The sequence below is a fragment of the Manis pentadactyla genome, chromosome 8, assembly GCF_030020395.1.
Source record: "Manis pentadactyla isolate mManPen7 chromosome 8, mManPen7.hap1, whole genome shotgun sequence".
NCBI lineage: Eukaryota > Metazoa > Chordata > Mammalia > Pholidota > Manidae > Manis > Manis pentadactyla.
Genome location: NC_080026.1, coordinates 129,135,330 through 129,154,345, shown reverse-complemented (window position 1 = coordinate 129,154,345; position 19,016 = coordinate 129,135,330). Strand labels below are relative to the sequence as shown.

At 35.3% G+C, this 19,016-nt stretch overlaps 1 protein-coding gene, 2 non-coding genes and 1 pseudogene across 3 annotated transcripts in view; all 4 read left to right on the top strand.

Moving 5' to 3' along the window:
• EIF3A (eukaryotic translation initiation factor 3 subunit A) overlaps positions 1-19,016 on the top strand; it is a 33,160-nt gene that overhangs the window by 7,240 nt on the left and 6,904 nt on the right. Inside the window, exons 4-18 of the mRNA XM_036898392.2 lie at positions 151-314; positions 1,674-1,873; positions 3,115-3,323; positions 4,809-4,980; positions 7,383-7,487; positions 7,862-7,960; positions 9,116-9,232; positions 9,477-9,662; positions 10,273-10,620; positions 11,635-11,739; positions 11,825-11,938; positions 13,176-13,298; positions 13,839-13,992; positions 14,578-14,762; positions 18,809-18,897. Of these exons, the coding sequence (XP_036754287.1) occupies positions 151-314; positions 1,674-1,873; positions 3,115-3,323; positions 4,809-4,980; positions 7,383-7,487; positions 7,862-7,960; positions 9,116-9,232; positions 9,477-9,662; positions 10,273-10,620; positions 11,635-11,739; positions 11,825-11,938; positions 13,176-13,298; positions 13,839-13,992; positions 14,578-14,762; positions 18,809-18,897 (2,370 nt within the window). The remainder of the gene's footprint in view (positions 1-150; positions 315-1,673; positions 1,874-3,114; positions 3,324-4,808; positions 4,981-7,382; positions 7,488-7,861; positions 7,961-9,115; positions 9,233-9,476; positions 9,663-10,272; positions 10,621-11,634; positions 11,740-11,824; positions 11,939-13,175; positions 13,299-13,838; positions 13,993-14,577; positions 14,763-18,808; positions 18,898-19,016) is intronic.
• On the top strand, positions 7,596-7,724 carry LOC118919303 (small nucleolar RNA SNORA19). The gene has a single exon (XR_005027448.1). It is a non-coding gene; the product is annotated as a small nucleolar RNA SNORA19 (small nucleolar RNA).
• LOC118919302 (small nucleolar RNA SNORA19) lies at positions 8,641-8,768 on the top strand. The gene has a single exon (XR_005027447.2). It is a non-coding gene; the product is annotated as a small nucleolar RNA SNORA19 (small nucleolar RNA).
• LOC118919008 (adenosine 5'-monophosphoramidase HINT1-like) lies at positions 10,629-11,628 on the top strand (annotated as a pseudogene).

Below are 19,016 nucleotides of genomic sequence, written 5' to 3'. Positions count from 1 at the left end.
GTTAGTTTTGTTTAATTTTTTTTGTTGAAGTATAGTTATAGTTGATATACAGTTACGTATTGGTGTCGTGAATAGGTTTTGTTTTTTTAATCACGGCAAAGTAGTAAACCATGTCTAAAATTGTTTTCAATGTGTTTTATGCTTTCATAGTGTTCTCCTGAGTGCTGTAAGTGGTGAAGACACTCAAGATCGTACTGACAGATTACTTTTAACTCCGTGGGTTAAATTCCTTTGGGAATCATACAGACAGTGTTTGGACCTTCTTCGAAACAATTCTAGAGTAGAGCGTCTCTATCATGATATTGCCCAACAAGGTAAAATGAGAACTTTTTTAAAGAGTTGACTTAAGAATAGATTTTGCAGAAGATTATTAAAGTTAACCACTTTTTCTCCATAGTACTTATTTTGCATAGTTTTTATTCTTACTGAAAGATGACTGGCATTCATTTAAATATTTGACTGTAAGAATTTTGTTTTACTAGTTAAGGTAATTCTACATAAAATGTATTCCATTGATGTCTGAAAGGCCTTTAGAGTTATTTTGGAATTTTCCAGGTGACTTAAAAAAAATAGAGATAACTTTTTGATTGCTTTCTGGTAAATTTTTCTACTTTGAACTCCACTTCTACATATTCTTGGGCAAATGACTTAACTGTGCACTGGGATTTTAAGGTGTTTTAAAGCTCCAGACTTAATATGAGTCCATGAAAAATGCATACTTTTTTCTTTCTTTAACAGTACTGCTAAATGCAGAATTAATTAAGCCTTCTGGATGACTCATCCACTTTTAATCTGAAGAACTGGATTAAGTCTGTTTTCTTAATCTTGTGCCTTTCCTTTGTGTCACTTGTCACGCTGTTAATGCACCTTTTAACTATATGTAACTATATATGTGACTTGAGAGTGGCTCTTGGCTTTCTTTGCCCTTATGATGATTGTGTCAACATTTTAAAATACGGGGATGAATGGTATTTGTTTACTCAAGTTATAAGTGACTTAGTGATCAAGAATATTTTACTGTAGTTCTTTTTTGCTTACATGGCTAACATTTGTGAAGTTTCACTTAACACAAGTAAAATTGTGTTTTTTTTTGGTAACTGTGGCTATAAAAACTCGAAGTTAAATTGCATTCCTTTATTTTAGTTCTGTTGGAGTGGAAATACTCTTTTTTTTTTTTAAAGAAGGGCAAAAGGGTACCAAAAATGCTACTGTAGTATTGCAGTAAGAAATTACTGTGTATTTTTAATGGCAGAGCATATTTATGAGCATATGAGCATATTGATGTGCACAATTGCTGAAATTAAGTTACCAAAGGCCCCCAGTTTTTATTAATGCAGTTTTAATTAGTACAAAAGCTTATTGCTTTCTGTGTTAGATAACAAAGTTCATTGTATTTCAGACTAGAATTTAAAAAATTTTTAGTATTTGAAAGGTTAGTGTTTCCTAGTCCTAACTTTGAATAGTTTCCATTTGTAAACTATCCCAGAAGCATATTTTAGTCTTAGCCAGGACTGGTGACTATGTCCAAAAGGTGGTTTGTTCACATGAAGTAACTTAAGACTGACTATTTCTAAAGTTGATGAGTTTGGTAAGTCTTAGGATAACTGATTTTAGTATAAGAAATAAAACTTATTCAAGCAACTACCTAATATATTTTACAATTATGCTTATAGCTTTCAAATTCTGCCTCCAATACACCCGCAAGGCTGAATTCCGTAAGCTGTGTGACAATTTGAGAATGCACTTGTCACAGATTCAACGCCACCATAACCAAAGTACAGCAATCAATCTTAATAATCCAGAGAGCCAGTCCATGCATTTGGAAACCAGGCTTGTTCAGTTGGACAGTGCTATCAGCATGGAATTGTGGCAGGTATGTTGTGAATGGTTAACTTTTCTTCATAGTACTGATAGCCCATATTACTTTTTTCCCCTCTTACTGAGTGTCTTCATCTTAATACCTGTTGGTTAATTTCGATAGATAGGTAAGGAATTTAAGATTTTCTGGTGGAGTAGGAAGAGTTCTAGGCAGAAGACTCAAGACCATTTTGATCCTTAGATGCCTGCTATGAAATCTTGGCCAAATCATGTAATCTGTTTTGGACCCAGTTTCTTTCCATATAGAACAGTTTATCCTCAGTGCTGTTCAGAGTGTTGTCCAGCTCCTGGTACCAGTCTGTGAATTGTTTACTGGTCAGTGATGCAATAAGTAGAGAAGATAATATGCATTCACAAAGATTTTCTAAGTAGCAATTTTATAGTAATTTTCTGACTGTTTACTCAGATTTTTAAAAACTGAGCTTGTCTTGCCATTTTATTTTTGTAGGAGTTTTACTGTACTTTATAAAGGTTTTGGTGATGACACATTGAAAGTTAAAACTTGGCCTTCACTGAAAATAATTGGAGAAGTGTTGCACTAGATTGTCTCCTAGATTTCTTAGTTCTACTTTGGCTTAGTAAGCATGCATGGTGAATCTTTCCTGTATTGGAGATCACAGTGGTACTGGAAATCTCTATGTGGCCTTTTTACTCTAAGAACTCTACAAAGACATTTTCATATGATTTTGTAGTTATAACTAGAAGCTTTCCTATATTTGATCCAAAAAAATCTAACTAGAATTACAGAGGAAAAAACTAAAAGTTGGTAGTTTTTCAACAAAGTGAAAATGTGATTTGATATCCCCCTCTCTCCCCACAATGTTTTCCTTTTCTGTAGGGACGCTTTTAAAATACTACCTGATGAACTAAAGAGAGAGAAAAGTTCTACAGAAGACAAGTAAACATGCTCAAAGAAAAAATGGGAAAGTAAAAAGAAGAAAATATTCATCCATTAACTTATCGCTCAGAAATAATCTCTGCATTATGTATTATGTCCTTCCAGGTTTTTTAAAGTAGTGTTTTATCAACTTTAAAGTTTAAGGATTTAGAATTTTTGTAATTATGACAGTTTTCTGAATTACATCAGATATTATAGATGAGTAAAAGTCACCGCACATGAAGGCATTTTATTCGTCACTTTTCTTATGTGTTCTGGTGTTTAGGTTTCATAAAGGGATTTAAGTTAGATTTTTTTTTTGTCTAGAATATGACTGTACTTTATACTACTAATTTCAGGAAGCATTCAAAGCCGTGGAAGATATTCATGGACTATTCTCCTTGTCTAAAAAACCACCTAAACCTCAGTTGATGGCAAATTACTATAATAAAGTCTCAACTGTGTTTTGGAAATCTGGAAATGCTCTTTTTCACGCATCTACACTCCATCGTCTCTACCATCTATCTAGAGAAATGAGAAAGAATCTCACACAAGAAGAGATGCAAAGGTAAGAATGTTATAGTCAAGTAATACTGGAATTTTGAAGTGAATATCTTAAATGGCGTGGTAGTATGTTCTAGATTAGCTTTCCTCAGCCTTTGCACTACTGGCAGTTGGAGTTGGATACCTCTTTTTAAGGTATGATTTATGATTATTAGCAGCATCTCTAGTCTGTACTCACTGGATTCCAGTACCAGTCCCTCCAGTTGTGACTACCAAAAATGTCTCCATATGTTTGTGGGCAGCGTTCTTGAGCTTCAGGAGCTGTCATTTGTCAGATAACTCTTATCAAAAGCCTGATTTAGAAAGTTGAATATTAGGAAAAACAGTGTTGAGGTATGAGCTTTCTATTCACTTAACAGTATATTAGAACAAACTAGACAATTAAAAAAAATACTTCCATCAAGTCACTTTTTTTTCTGACTTAAAATATTAACTGTGTAGCATATTTGGGGTACATATATATAGATTAATATAAAGAATAGATCTATTGCATAACAATCTGAAGATACTTTTAAAAGAAACATTACTTTTTTCTTTCAGTCATGTTTGTTTTTTATACATTTTAGTTTGGATTTAGGCAACTCACATACTATCCTTTTTCTCATATTGGTAGACCACATTATTTTGTGTCTAGAATTGCATATACTATTGTACACTAAATTGTTTTCTTACAGCTTTACAGCAGTACATTGAACCAACTAAATGTTTCTAGTAATTTTCTTTGAAAATGTTGAGGACAGTGTTCATTATGTGGTTCACTGTTCTTATGTTACCCACATTTGAGATAAGGAAAAAACTTGTTTTCCTTAAAGTACTTCTATACTCTCCTTTTAGAGAGTACTATAATAACAGACATTAGGCTGTTCAGCTCTGTGTACGTTATTTTACTAATCGTCACAATAGTCTTGTGATTCAGAAAATTGAGTATCTTGCCTAAGGTTCCATTCTTGGAAATGTTGAAGCTGAGAGTCCAGTCCTTCACTCTTGGGCTCCAGAGCCCACAATCTGTAATGTCCTATGGTGCTCTGAATTCAACCTGATTTTCATCTTGTATTTTATATTTTAAGGAAACTAAAATTTAGCTTTGGTCCTCTACCCCCATGGTTGTATTCACTTAACTTTTTCCTTATTGTAATTTTTTTCCTTATTGTCATTTTTCCCTTAGTTTTTAAAGCTGTCTTAGTTACTTCTAGGAAAGCATGTAATACATAAATGTGTCTATTCTGCCATTTAACTGACAACCTTTTTCTGTAGCTAGAAAATGTTAACAATTGGAAGTGGGTGGGTGAAGTTCTGATTCTCCAAATAGTCATTTTAGCATGGTTCATTTCTCTCTTAATTTCAAGCTTTGATGAATAACAGAAGTACAGTTCACTGTGGTAGTGTATGTATTCTGTCACTGGCATATCTTATTAAACAATGAGATGTTGTCTTGCTGCTTACCAAGTAACATTTATGAATTTAATGGATTTGTGATTTTGTTCTCCAGAATGTCTACAAGAGTCCTTTTGGCCACTCTTTCCATCCCTATTACCCCTGAGCGTACTGATATTGCTCGGCTTCTGGATATGGATGGCATTATAGTTGAAAAGCAACGTCGCCTTGCAACACTGCTAGGTCTTCAAGCCCCACCAACACGAATTGGCCTTATTAATGATATGGTTGGTAAAAGTTTGAGCGTTACTAGAGCTTTGAACAGAAAACTTTATGGTCAGGTTGTATAATTCATGATTAAGTATTAGGAATTCTGAATCTTTGCCAGGGGATTCTGATGCATGGACAAGTCTGAGAACCACTAATGTAAGTCCAGCACTGTGTTGAGTTGAGGTGATTCATCTCTACTGGGTTAGCTGGAGTTAAATTTGATGTAGCAGAGGAGTGTTAGACTAGCTCTGAGGAGTAATATGGATCACTCAGTAAGAGAAAAGGTAATGATGGGCAAGAAGGTTTATGGTTTATTTCAGGAGCTATAGGAAAATTCATCAGGCTGACAGGTGTTGAAAATAAGATGATGAGGCTAGGAAAGAATGTGAAGTAGCTTAGGCCTGGTTCTGCGTAACTAAAATATATCCAACTCTTCTCTTTTAAAATTCCCATTTTAAGTTACTCAAGCAGTGGTTCTTAAACAGGGCTATAGTGAAATTGTATGTGAAGCACTTCCCAAAATGCAGGTTTCTTAGATTTCACCCATCCCATACACTAAATCAGTTCCAGAATATAGAGCCCAAGATTTGTGTATCTTTACAATGTTTTACATTAATGGAATTTTTCAGTGGAATTTATCATGTGAGTGTATACTATATGCCTGGCCAAGTGCTACTTGAATGGAATTTGTACTCCAGAGGAGTTTAGATTTTAGGGATTCTGATCGACAGTAGTCTTAGTGGTTATTGTAGTATACCTTCAACTGATTACTTTGGGATGAAAATAGAGGGACAGGTGCCAGAGAAAAAAGGCCTTCCTTGCTTTTGTGTCAGAATCACTCAATTTATATAAGAATATTAAATTTTCTGTATAGCAGCAGTTTTTTCTTGTGACATACTTATCTGTTACAGTTGTAAGGCAAGTTCCCTTTGTAGTCACCTTTTCAAAATAACTTAATCTATATATACATTTATCTTTCTCTGCCTCTATATTTTACTTTGTGCTACTGCCCACAAAAATCAACTTTTGTCAATTCTGATGCAACCGACAGGATTAAATGTAATTAAACAACAATATTGTCTTTAGGAGGAGGTCTTACTAGCAAATAGTTTTTTAAAAAAATTAAGTATACGATCTTGAGGTTTCACGTGAGCAACACTATATTCACCCATATCAGCAAGTCCCCCCCTACAGCCATTGCAGTCACAGTCCATCGTAAGATGCTATCAAGTCATTACTTATCTTTGTGCTATACTGCCTTCCCCATAACTTCCCTACATTATGTGTGTTAATCATAATGCCCTTTAATCCCCTTCTGCATCTCTCCCCACCCGCTTCCCTTTGGTAACCGCTAGTCTCTTTTTGGAGTCTCTGAGTCTGCTGCTGTTTTGTTCCTTCAGTTAGGAAATACGTTTTTGACTTTTTCTCATTTTTGATGATGCAGAAGTGTGCCAAACTGCAAGTATAGTCTGTATCTCTTGAGTCTGTACCTGCACACATCGTATCTTGATACTAAAATTGGTCTGTTAAGATACTGCTTTAGAGATCATTTTTGAAGAACCTTGGCCCAGCCATTGGGACATACAGATTTGAGTCCTTTTATGACCATAAAGAAGGGTATCAGGTGAACAGATTAGCTGGCTGCCAAGAGGCATTTGCAAATCTTGGTGAGTTCACTGTACATTCAAGGTTGAAAACTGAGCTTTGGGCTCATATAACTGAATTTGTAAGCACAAAGAGAATGATTCCACTATCTTGGGAACATACTCAAATTATAAGTGACCGATTGTTAGAAAGGCAGTCATTAGTTTTAAGAGAAATGTACTTTAATAGATAATGATAGCCTACCTTAACATATTCTTTATTTGTAGGGGGTGTTGAATGAAAAATCCAGAATAATTTCTTTGTAGGAATGAAATAAGAGCTGGGATAATTTTATTTGTATGGCTTATACCATACCCTATTCCTTTTGACCATTTCTGTATATTAGCCTATTTCCATTTTTCTGAGTTTTTTTTCCTGCTTTGGGGCTATTGTGAATAATGCAGCCATAATAGTTTTTGTGTGAAACAGTTAATTTGTAAACTGTTGTTTTACTTGTTATTGATAATAAATTAGTCTGTGTTAGCCACATGAGTTGTCTTTGTAAATACTTGATTGATTGTATAGATGAAGAGTTTTTAGCTCCTTTTTAAATTTTTGTGGGACTTCTGACTGTAGGTAGATGTATAATTTGGGGCAAGAGACTCAACATAATTGTCCTTTGTATTCCTTTTTGGTAAATTTAAAGGGTGTTGAGGCTAGACAGTATTTTAATCATTTTCCAGATTTCTAATCCTACATTATAATTTGTGCTCAATTCAGAGTCCAGTTGGAAAAATCCCTTCAGCAATTAAACATTTTGTTTTGCTTACTGTAGGTCAGATTCAATGTGCTGCAATATGTTGTCCCAGAAGTAAAAGACCTTTACAATTGGCTGGAAGTAGAATTTAATCCACTAAAACTCTGTGAGAGAGTCACAAAGGTAAGCCTTCATATTTAAGTTTTGGTTATATTATGATACAGCCTGCCCTGTTGCAGTTTGTACTTACATTTGTTAAAAGAGACGTATTCTCCTAGGCATTTGAGTTCAGTGCACATTTCACTGTCTTTTTTCTTGATGTCAAGAGAAAAGATACTTCTGATGTGCTAAACAGACCTTTGGAGGTAAATTAGCAACATGTCTAATTTAGCCATTGCTGTCAGTCACCTTCAGACAAGTATCAATAGCTTCATAGTACATTTTGTATTTCCTTGCATCGTGTGCTGTTTCTTATGTTAAAAAATTGAAAAAGTTTCACTGATGTTTTTAGTGTCTGTTAGGAGTATAATTATTTTTCAATATAATGGATTTTATAGGTTCTAAATTGGGTTAGGGAACAACCTGAAAAGGAACCAGAGTTGCAACAATATGTCCCACAGCTGCAGAACAACACCATTCTTCGTCTCCTGCAGCAGGTAAAAATAAAATGAATGTGTTATATAAGATCTGGAATTTCTCCCTTTGATTGTTTTGATTGCAAAACTAAAAAACTTAGGAGTGGCCTAGGAAGTGAATGCCTCCCCACATTCTACCCTTGCCAGAATTAGTCCTATTATTTATTTATTTGAATTGAAGACAATTTTATATAATTCGTAACTGGTTTTCTCCTTTTTTGTTGAACACTATGTACATTTCCTCTGGTTACCAATGTAGATCTGTTATCATTTTAATATGTAACATGGTTTTTTCATTGTCTCAAATTACCATGATTTATTCATTCAGATGCTATTGATGGAAATTTGTATTTCTAGGTTTTTTGCTATTAGAAAATGTTGCAGCAGTGACCATCTTCCATATATGTGTATCTTTGCATACTTCAGTGACTTTCTTTAGCATAAGAAGTGGAATTAGTCATAGAGTTTGCATATTTAAAGCTTTAATAGCGCCTCAAAAAGATTCAATTAATGGACCCTCCCACCAGTAGTGAATGAGAAAGCTTTTTCTCCTGCTAACACTAGGTATTATTACCAGTCTTCTAATATTACTGTTTTCTAGTCTGACTTACCTAAGTTTGAATATTATGGCTTTAATGTTTCTGTTTTGTCTTCCATTGTTTCATTGGTGGTGGTGGTATTATATGTTCTCTTCAGTATGTGTGCACATTTCATTGACCTGCTTTCTCTTATATGTGAGCAGTGTTATTTCTTATGTGCTATATAAATAGTTGAAGGCTAATTAGCAGTATAACTAAATAGTAATGCTGCCAGTCTCCTTCAGACAAGTGAACCATGCTATTAAAAGTGTTCACATAAATTAGGTAAGTAGCAGGTCTTTATCTACAAATACATGAGCATTTAGGGTTTTTTTGTGTTACGAAACTAGGATTTGAGAGGATTATGTTTTTGAGGAATGGTGTGGTTCAAAGCATAGAGTTTGGGGTTGATAGCCTTGAATTGGAATTCTAGCTCCCATAGTGAACTGTTGATGTTAATGTAGATACTCTGAGTTTCAATTTATTTTTTCTAAAAAAAAAGACGTAATTTCTACTTACTATGGTTGTCATGAGAATGCACATAAAGAATGCTAAATGAATGATAGGTGTTATTACTAACCTTGTATTTTTTATGCAGGTGGCACAGATTTATCAGAGCATTGAGTTTTCTCGTTTGACTTCTCTGGTTCCTTTTGTTGATGCTTTCCAACTGGAACGGGCTATAGTAGATGCAGCCAGACACTGTGACCTGCAGGTACGTGATGTAATGGGACTCTGAGGCGGCCTTTGAGGACTCAAAACATGTATTTTTTGTTTTTAAGCCTTCGGTATGGTGGCACCATTATAAAGCTTTACTGAGTGAATCTTCTGTCTTTGTATTTAACATTGTTCTGATAATTTCTCACTCAGTTGCTTTTTTTACCAAAAATCATTCATTTGTAGAATAAATTCTTGTTTGCATATGTATTTAACTTGATAATATCACTTACTTTTCAAAGGTTCGTATTGACCACACTTCTCGGACCCTTAGTTTTGGATCTGATTTGAATTATGCCACTCGAGAAGATGCTCCAATTGGTCCTCATTTGCAAAGCATGCCTTCAGAACAGATAAGAAATCAGCTAACAGCCATGTCCTCAGTACTTGCAAAAGCACTTGAAGTCATTAAGCCAGCTCATATACTGGTATGCAAATTGGGAGAAATGAACCACAGAATTTTTGAGGGCTGTTTTTTGTCTTTCACAGAAAGGTTTGAGATGATGTCTGAAAGAAGGGATTTATTATACATTTCCTATTCAATTGTGTTTGGTAGTTTTGGTATTTTATCAGTGTCTTTATCAGATATACAGATCACTGAACTGCCTTCCATGGCGTAAATACGGTATCCGGGTAATAAAATAATGGGAGTATTATTACATAAAACAACGGGCCACACACAGATGATTATCCCCCAGGTAGGGAGTACTGTGATGGGACTTCTTCCTGCTTAAATTAGTTCTCTTCTTTGTGTGCTCTCCCTGGCTTGAACACTTTGAGGTAAATTTTGTGCAGAAATAAGTTGACCTAGCAAATAAGGGTTCTGCAGCTTTGTCTTTGCTAATAAAGACTCCATATAGGAGTAGTGCCATAGTATTTGATACTGGGAATTAGTATCTGAAATAATGTCATCTTCTGTTAGTAAACATAAGCACATAGAAGGATAATGCATAAGGATTGTTTAATGATTTTTTTTTTTTGCTGCCTAGTACCCTAGCATGTCACTTAAAATTTTTTTCAATGCATTTGTTTTTGAAGCAAGAGAAAGAAGAACAACATCAGTTGGCTGTTACTGCATACCTTAAAAATTCACGGAAAGAGCATCAGCGTATCCTGGCTCGCCGTCAGACAATTGAGGAAAGGAAAGAGCGGCTCGAGAGTCTGAACATTCAGCGTGAGAAAGAAGAATTGGAGCAGAGGGAAGCTGAACTCCAGAAAGTACGGAAGGCTGAGGAAGAGAGGCTGCGACAGGAGGCAAAGGAAAGAGAGAAGGAGCGTATTTTACAAGAACATGAACAAATCAAAAAGAAAACTGTTCGTGAGCGTTTGGAGCAGATCAAGAAAACAGAACTGGGTGCCAAAGCATTCAAAGATATTGATATTGAAGTATGTAGCACATTAATCATTAAAAACTTAGTTTTATCCAGTTCTCTTAGAAGCAGTCCTTTATCATTTATAGGTTTATTTTGGGTTATTTGGTTGTTTCACTCATTTAGATACACCTGATGCTTTAACTGTATCTATGAGGTAAACATGTTGTTGTTAATGGTTCTGTGCAGTTTTTAACCACTGTTAAAATAGAATTAGTGTACATGCAGATTGGAGGAGTGAGAAATAGATGTTAAGCTTATGTTTTTTTCTCTCCCTGGGTGGCTGCGCTGGAGGGAGGCCAAGGTGGCAGATGAGATTGCCAAGGCTCAGGCCGCCCAGCCTGGTGGCTTTACGATCTTCAGCAATACCATTTTCAGGGAAGTCTCAGCCAAAATAATTTTTGAGGATGACCAGTGTCTTTCCATGACATTTTCCCTCAAGCACCAACACATTTTCTGGTGATACCCAAGAAACGTATCCCAGATTGCTGTAGCAGAAGATGATCATGAAAGTCTTGGACATTTAATGATTGTTAACAGGAAATATGCTGATCGGGGCCTGAAGAAGGGTTATTGAATGGCGGGTGAATGAAGGTTCAGGTGGGGGACAGTCTGTGTACCATGTTCATCTCCGTGTTCTTTGAGGTTGGCAGATGAATTGGCCACCTGGTTAAGCATGTTTTAGGGATAATTTTCCCTTCAGGCAATCAGCAAGTTTGTAAGTTCCAATATGTTAAAATAGTACACCTGTTTTTGCCTGTGTATGGACAGATTGAGGAATATTTTTAAAAAATCATACATAATAAAAGATAATGTATGGTTTTAAGAAAATTGCTTTTCCCCCCCTACAATCAAGTGGAAGTATAGCTATTGTAAACATTTTTATGTTGCCTAAATTTACCCATTGTAAACGTTTACCTATTATAAAAAATAATTTAGTATTTGATTCTAGAAAGCAGTGCTCCATATCGACTGTTAGACACTTTTTTTGTGTTGTTATTAATGACTGTGCATTTGTAATACTTTCCAGGACCTTGAAGAATTGGATCCAGATTTCATCATGGCTAAGCAGGTTGAACAACTGGAGAAAGAAAAGAAGGAACTTCAGGAACGCCTCAAGAATCAAGAAAAGAAGGTAAACAAAATGACTGGTAAAAATTTAACATGCAAGGTTAAAAGAGATACTTTCTTTAAAATACATTTGTTTTCATGTCATTCAGATTGACTATTTTGAAAGAGCTAAACGTTTGGAAGAAATCCCTTTGATAAAGAGTGCTTATGAAGAACAGAGAATTAAAGACATGGATCTGTGGGAACAACAGGAAGAAGAAAGAGTAAGTTTTTCAATTAATTGTAATATTTTAAGACTAAGCCATAATTAAATATGCCAGTAGTGGGACCAGGGTTTCAAAAATGTTTTATTTATTTATTTATTTATTTTGCCAGAAATGGTGCTTTAATGGTTCCATAATAACATGGGTGGACAGATACAAATTTTCACAATAGAGATTTTAAAGTGAAGCTTGTGAAATATAGAGGACAGAAGAAAAGTTTATTTTTAAAAAAGAACTTTATGCAGATAAGATTCATCCACTTAAAGTGTACAGTTGATGGTTTTTAGTATATTTACTGAATTGTGCAGCCATTTAATTTTAGAACATAATTCAAAAGAAACTGTACCCATTAGCAGTCATTCCTTAATTCTTTACTACATCAGCCATAGGCAACCATTGTCCCTGGATTTGCATATTTTTTGATATTTTATATAAATAACATCATACAATATGTGGTCTTTTATGACTTAACAGTTCCTCCTATAGTTTTGTTAGTCTGTACTGTATTTGCCTGATAAAAAAGCAAGGTTTGCAAATGCTTGTAGTGACTAAATTTGTGATTAAAAACTTGGCCTTGTTTCTGGTTAAAGTAACCATAGACAGACAACATACATCTGAGGGACTCAGTATGGAGAATGCAGCTTCCTCTTGGTTCCATTGTATCATTATAATTCTGGGTTTCGTGTTGCCAGTTCTTCCAGTTTTTTTAGAAGTTGGAATTTTTGTTACTCTTTTAATACATAAAATGAGAGGGGAAAAAAGGTGCTGCAGACCAAATAAAATACTGGAGATGATTTACTGTACACTGTTAGCCCTTAAGCCTTCCATTTTTTGACTTGGAGCACAAAGGGAAAAGCCTTCTTAAATCAGTTGTTTAACCTCCAGTTTTTCAAGTAGAAAGCACTTATAATAAATAGACCATAGTGCTTGTTACGATGAGGTATTTACTGTTTTGTTTTACCGTTAACATTATAGTTTATCCTTCATAAACATTTGTGGTACCATGGGCCTAAATAAAAATGTTGCTTACACATGCCCAAGAACTACTTGATCCATCTGTCCCTGATTACCTTCCTAGGGATATGTTGGCATGGATGATGACTACCCTACTTTTTTATGGCAAGATGGGAGGGGCAAAGCAGCTGCTTGTTCTTCTTCAAGAGTATTTGTCAGGAATTGGGGAAAATAATCAGGTAATGAATGCTTTGAAATTTAACTTTGTATTATGTATTTGCAGATTACTACAATGCAGCTAGAACGTGAAAAGGCTCTTGAACATAAGAATCGAATGTCACGAATGCTTGCAGATAGAGATTTATTTGTGATGCGACTCAAGGCTGCCCGACAGTCTGTGTATGAGGTGAGCTTACTGGTTTCAGGGAAATGTTCATTCACGAGCTTTTTAGTTTTGCCTTAAGTGTTTTTCTTTAACACAGGTACATTGTGTCTTGAGCTAACATTTATAATCATTCAAGTAATACTTTTAATAGAAATTTTCTTGAAAATATCTTACTGGCTACTAACCAACCAATTTTTTAAACAACTTTCTGAAGGTGAAAGTAGACTGTCTTAACTTTTACTGTTGGTACAAGCTTTTGTTTTCTGTTTGATTCAGAAAGGAAAAACCTAGATTGGCATTTCCTGTTAAATTCTAAATCATTCAGTTTCTGAAAGCCCCACTGGATGTAGAAAGTAATGTCAACAATTCCAAGTTTTAAAAATTGAGGAAATTTTTAAAATGTGAGGAAAACAAGTCATTTGGAAATTCTGGTTTTTATACTTGAAGGTTGTTCTCTATGGTTCTAAAAAAACTTGGCAATTCTTTTATAAACTTAAAACTTACTGCTGGTTTGTAACTCTTCAAACAATTTGATTTTTTTCGTAACCATTCAACTTTCAGGAAAAACTTAAACAGTTTGAGGAGCGATTAGCAGAAGAAAGGCATAATCGCTTGGAGGAACGTAAAAGGCAGCGTAAAGAAGAACGCAGAATAACCTACCACAGAGAAAAGGAAGAGGAGGAGCAGAGGAGGGCAGAAGAACAGATGCTAAAAGGTGATATGTAGACAAGATTGGAGGTGTGATAGGGCAAGTTGATATTTGGTCCAGTTTCCAGCTATCTTACTTAGAAAATACAGGAATGAGGAATCAGGATCATTGCTTTCTTGACTGTAAGTAACTAGTTGACAGGTTCTGAGAACCTGACATTTAATTATTATCCACAATTTGTCATATGTGAGAATGTTATATCTTGCATCATTTTATCTCTGCATTTTTGGTGTTATTTTAAAAATTAATGCTGCCTTTTAATTTTTATCTTTTAATTTTAAGTATTTTGTGTAGTATTAACATTTAATGGGGAACACACGCCAGATGAAATCTGTCACATGATCTTTATCTGGAATCCCAGATGCTCAGGAGTTGGGGAGGGTTTCCAGTATTTTAAAGTCATCACAAAACTGTTAACATTGAGCGGCATAATCTTGTTTGCCTGAGTACTTTATGCCCCACATCTGCTTGTAAACTATTATAAAGTTACTGAAAAGAATTATTCTACATTATACTACCAAAAAAGTAGACCTAGCACTAGAGGGAAGATGTGGGTAGGGGGCACACTTTATAACCAAATGCATTCTGTAGAGCGTGAAGAGAGAGAGCGTGCTGAACGGGCAAAACGTGAGGAAGAGCTACGAGAGTATCAGGAGCGGGTCAAGAAATTAGAAGAAGTAGAAAGGAAAAAACGCCAAAGGGAGTTGGAAATTGAAGAAAGGGAACGTCGTCGAGAGGAAGAGAGAAGACTTGGTGAAGATCCACTTTATAGAAAGGTGAGTGTAGAAATTATTGTTGTGTTTATGTAATGTGTGTATATCAGCTAATTCTCTTCTGTGATCTGTATGTCAGTGTATTTGGTCAGTTGTAAATTGGTGATTTTGTGTCTCTTTAAAGTCCAGTATTTTAGCAAAGCTGGGATTTTTAGACTTCAATTTAGAAAAATAATTTCAAGTAAGAATGAACCTCATACAACTGAGTATTTGAGAAAACAAAACTCATTGGTACTGGAAGAGGGACTGTCTACATTCCTTGAAAGGGGTTACTATGAATTTTAAGAATGAAGTGAGTTCTCTAATGTTATCCCTGGTACCCAGAGAAGGGTCTGGTGCACAGCATGCCCTGGGAGCTTATTAGAAATGCAGAATCTCAGGCCCAATGCCAAATCTTCTGAATCAGAACCTTTATTTAATGAGATTCCTAAGTGATTCAGATACTGCTGTCAGTATTTATTTTTGGTATCCACTCATGTCCAAAACTGACCTGTGTTTCCCCCTGTCCAGCTTATCTTTAATTCCCTCTCCTGATTGGTGGCCCCATTACCCACTTAATCACAGAATTTTGAATGCACGTACCCTCCCTCTCCTTTCTGTCCCTACATTCCCGTCTTAATTCGGATTTTTCTACTGCCTGTATTCTTGGTCCCCATAGTGTTCACCTTGATCATAGTCTTCCCCTAGCATCAGCCCTTGCTCTATATCATGATCCACTTGATTTTTTGTAATGCTTATTTGATTGCTTCACCTGCTGTTGGGTTTCAAACCTTCCTTTGGTTGATACTTAGAGCCAGAGGTAAAACATGCCTTGAGCAGTCTAGGCCTTTCATGTTTCTGCTTTTTTTGTTAGCTTCATTGTCACCGTTTTCTTCTTAGTCACCTATATACTCTAGCTATTCTGAACTAGCTTTCTTCCTTATCACTTATCATGTGGCTGTGGTATCACCTGCTTGCTCTTTGTTTGCTCTGGGATTTCCCATCCTCTTAAACAAAATATTCTTTATTTTCTAAGGTTAAGAGGTAAATAACTGGAGGATATCTTGCCTGCTTTTTCTCCACTCCTTTATCTGTGTGCCACACCTGTATCAAAGCTTATCTTTATTGGAGGATGAACTACTAAGTTATATATGTAGTCTTTGATTTCTTTTTGTGTAATGTATGTGGCTATATTTTTGGTTTGTTACTTTTGTTTATAATTGGTCTTTATTCTCTTGCTCTCAGTGAATGTGGCTTGTATGGTTCCTAATATTTTGGGATTTCATGCATTTTTCCCTTGTGTCCTAAAACATCAGATTTTTATGATGTTTCTTTTCCTTTTGGGCATAAAGTTGTATGTATGAAATCAGAACTGTTGTATTATTTCATTTAATTTGTTATATTCTGTTAATTTTTGGGAACTTCATCCTCTGAAGAAAGGTAACTTAACCTGCTGTGGTTATGGGTTTCCCTTTTTTTTTCCTTTTAGTTATTTATCTTTCTCTTCATTTTCAACCTTCTTTTTTTCCACCTTGTACCTCCACCTTCCCTTCCACTTTAAGAGTCTTTAGTTGTATAAATTCATATTTAACAAGGTAGCTATGATATTGGGTTTTATTCCCAACATTTGGTTTGGAGCTTTTTATTTGCTTTCAGTTCCTGCCATCCCTTTCTTTAAGTCAAACTTAGGTTTTATTGTAATAAGGTGAATATTTCTGTCTCCAGATCACTAAAACATGTTGTCTTCCTACTTAGGACTTTTAAAAGTTTTATGGCCACATTGCAAAGATGACTTAGTTTCAGAAGATGTTTACAATTGTATCGCATTTTCCCATTTGCAGACGTTTTGTCGTTTTGCAGGTTGTCACTTTCTTTAGAATGTCTTTGTGTATGTCTCAGAAGTTTTGTTTTTTCTCACAGTTTAATAATGGTTCAGTGGTTTAGCCAGTTAAGAATCCTCCTCTCTCAGAAGTTGAGAGACCTGTACTGTCCTGGTACACGGTGAATGGGGTGGTGTCTTGTTAATAGTCTAGGTCTTGTTACTTCTATAGATGCTATTTTATTCTTGGAAGTTTTTAGAATTTTCTCTATCCTGGGAAAAAGGGTGAAGGGAGTTTCTCTACCAGGAGTAGGTTTGAGTGCCTATGTATTTGGTCTCCATTAGCCATCCATTCAGCCCTGTGCACTTACAGTCAGAGGATTCCATTTTCATAGAGAAGATAGGAGTTCTCTAACTTTGGGAAATTTTTTCTCCCTCTGTTCTTTTCAAAGGCCTTTTTCTCCTAATGTTTTACTTTTTTTCATCTCTGCCCTTTTGTAGCTGGTTCTCTGAAATGCTTGTTCAGTTTATATATTTGTGAACAGGGCCCTCTGCTGTTTGGTTTACCAACTGGCTTAAGATTTTTTAAGTTAATCATGTTAATTTTTTAGAATTTGTTTAATGGCTATCATAGCCACTCCTAAAAATCTCTTGACGTTCTAATATTTGTACTAAAACTTCTAGTAACTTGAATTATTTGTTGATTTAATTTGCAGGGTGAGTGTGAATGGTGGTAGAAACTTGGTCTTCTGGGTGTGAATTGTAGTGTCCGTAAGTTTACATGGATAGTTGAGTTCATATTTTCTCCCACAGTGGTCACTTAGGAAAGTCTTTTATAGAACAACCCCACCTTAATACATGGCCAGATAACAAGGCATCACAGCTACTGACTCTGGGCCCTTTTTTTTTCCTTTTTGGTACCGAAAGTTAAATTTTTTAGCAGTGTGTATCCAGATTATTTTACAAAATACAATTACCACAAAGAAAAAGACTGACTACATAACTTAGAATTAAATAATGCTCAACTATCTTAACTTTGGCCCTGCAGATAGTGCTGTGAAGTTATGATGTGTTCTGGATGTTTTCAAGTTGCAGATGCTTCTGGTTAGCTAGAGAAATAGAGAAGTCAGAGCTGATAATCTAATGAAAACATTTTTTGCTAGCTCATATGAATCTCAGATTTTTTTTTTTTACTTATCAGTAAATTTAAATTGTACTTCTTTGGGAAGAATTCTTAAGTATCTATGACTCTTACCGCAAAGGAATTCTTAGAGCCATCTTTGAAATATAGGTGCATGGCCTGCATGATCACGGTTTGGAAGTCAACAGGAAAAAATGATACGTGATCCTAGAAATGTCATTCATTCATTCATCCACCGAAAAATTTTACAAAATGCTATGTGTGCACTGTCCTAGGAACCAGATTTAGCAGTGGAAAAAACATAGTAAAAAAAACCTTGCCCTCAAAAAGCTTACATTCTAGTGATACTACTATGATAAAAATGCTGGGTCCATTTTTGTCTTAGCACTAGTAGTTATTGGAAGGTTTGTTGCCAAGACACGTTTAAAAGTTTAAATAATGGTCATCTTATTTACCTACTTGGGATTGTAGTTTTCTCAGCTTTGTTAGATTTTTATTTTAGTCCTCTCAGCCCACCCTTAGATCTTGTTTTTATCTCCCAGGGTGATCTTATTTGTCTGATTGTGGCCTTAGGTTACCTCTGTAGGAGCAGTCAGGCTGTGTCAGAGGTGTTTGTCATTAAAATTGTGTGCATTGTTCTGTACAAAGGATTGTACCACATTTACATTTTCACTGTAAGGGTGTTGAGTATTTCCCTACACCCTTTCGATAACTTCTAATTATGGCATAATAATTGAATGCTTTTTATTGAACCATTCCTAATTAGACATTTCATTTACTTCATCTCTGTTTAGTAGGCATTATGATGTATGTTTTTTCACATAATCTCAAAAGAATTTTTAGGTTTATGGAAATCTGTGGACATTTTAACGGTTCTGGGGGATGCCACCAGATTGCTTTCTGATGGTGTTTTATAAATTTATAAAGCCACCTACAATATGTGAGAATACCAAGTCACTGTACTGCCAGGCTGATTTCAGGTTAAAAAACAGAATTTTAAAACATGCTTATATTTAAAGACTTAGTATTATTTAAACTTTGAATGATAATAACAGTAGTAGTAATAAGTATTGCCAATGGAGTGCCTCTCATATACTTTGGTGAATGTAGGACTCTCGTTGGGGAGATAGAGATTCAGAAGGCACATGGAGAAAAGGACCTGAAGTAGACTCTGAGTGGAGAAGAGGCCCACCGGAGAAGTAAGTAGAGCAAAGGGAAATAATTAGTCGTGGGCCCTGTAGGGCCCTGTGGAGGGGTGCAGAAAGGAGAGCCATGAAGAATTTTATGCATGTCTGTTACTGAAATGTTTCTGGTAGTT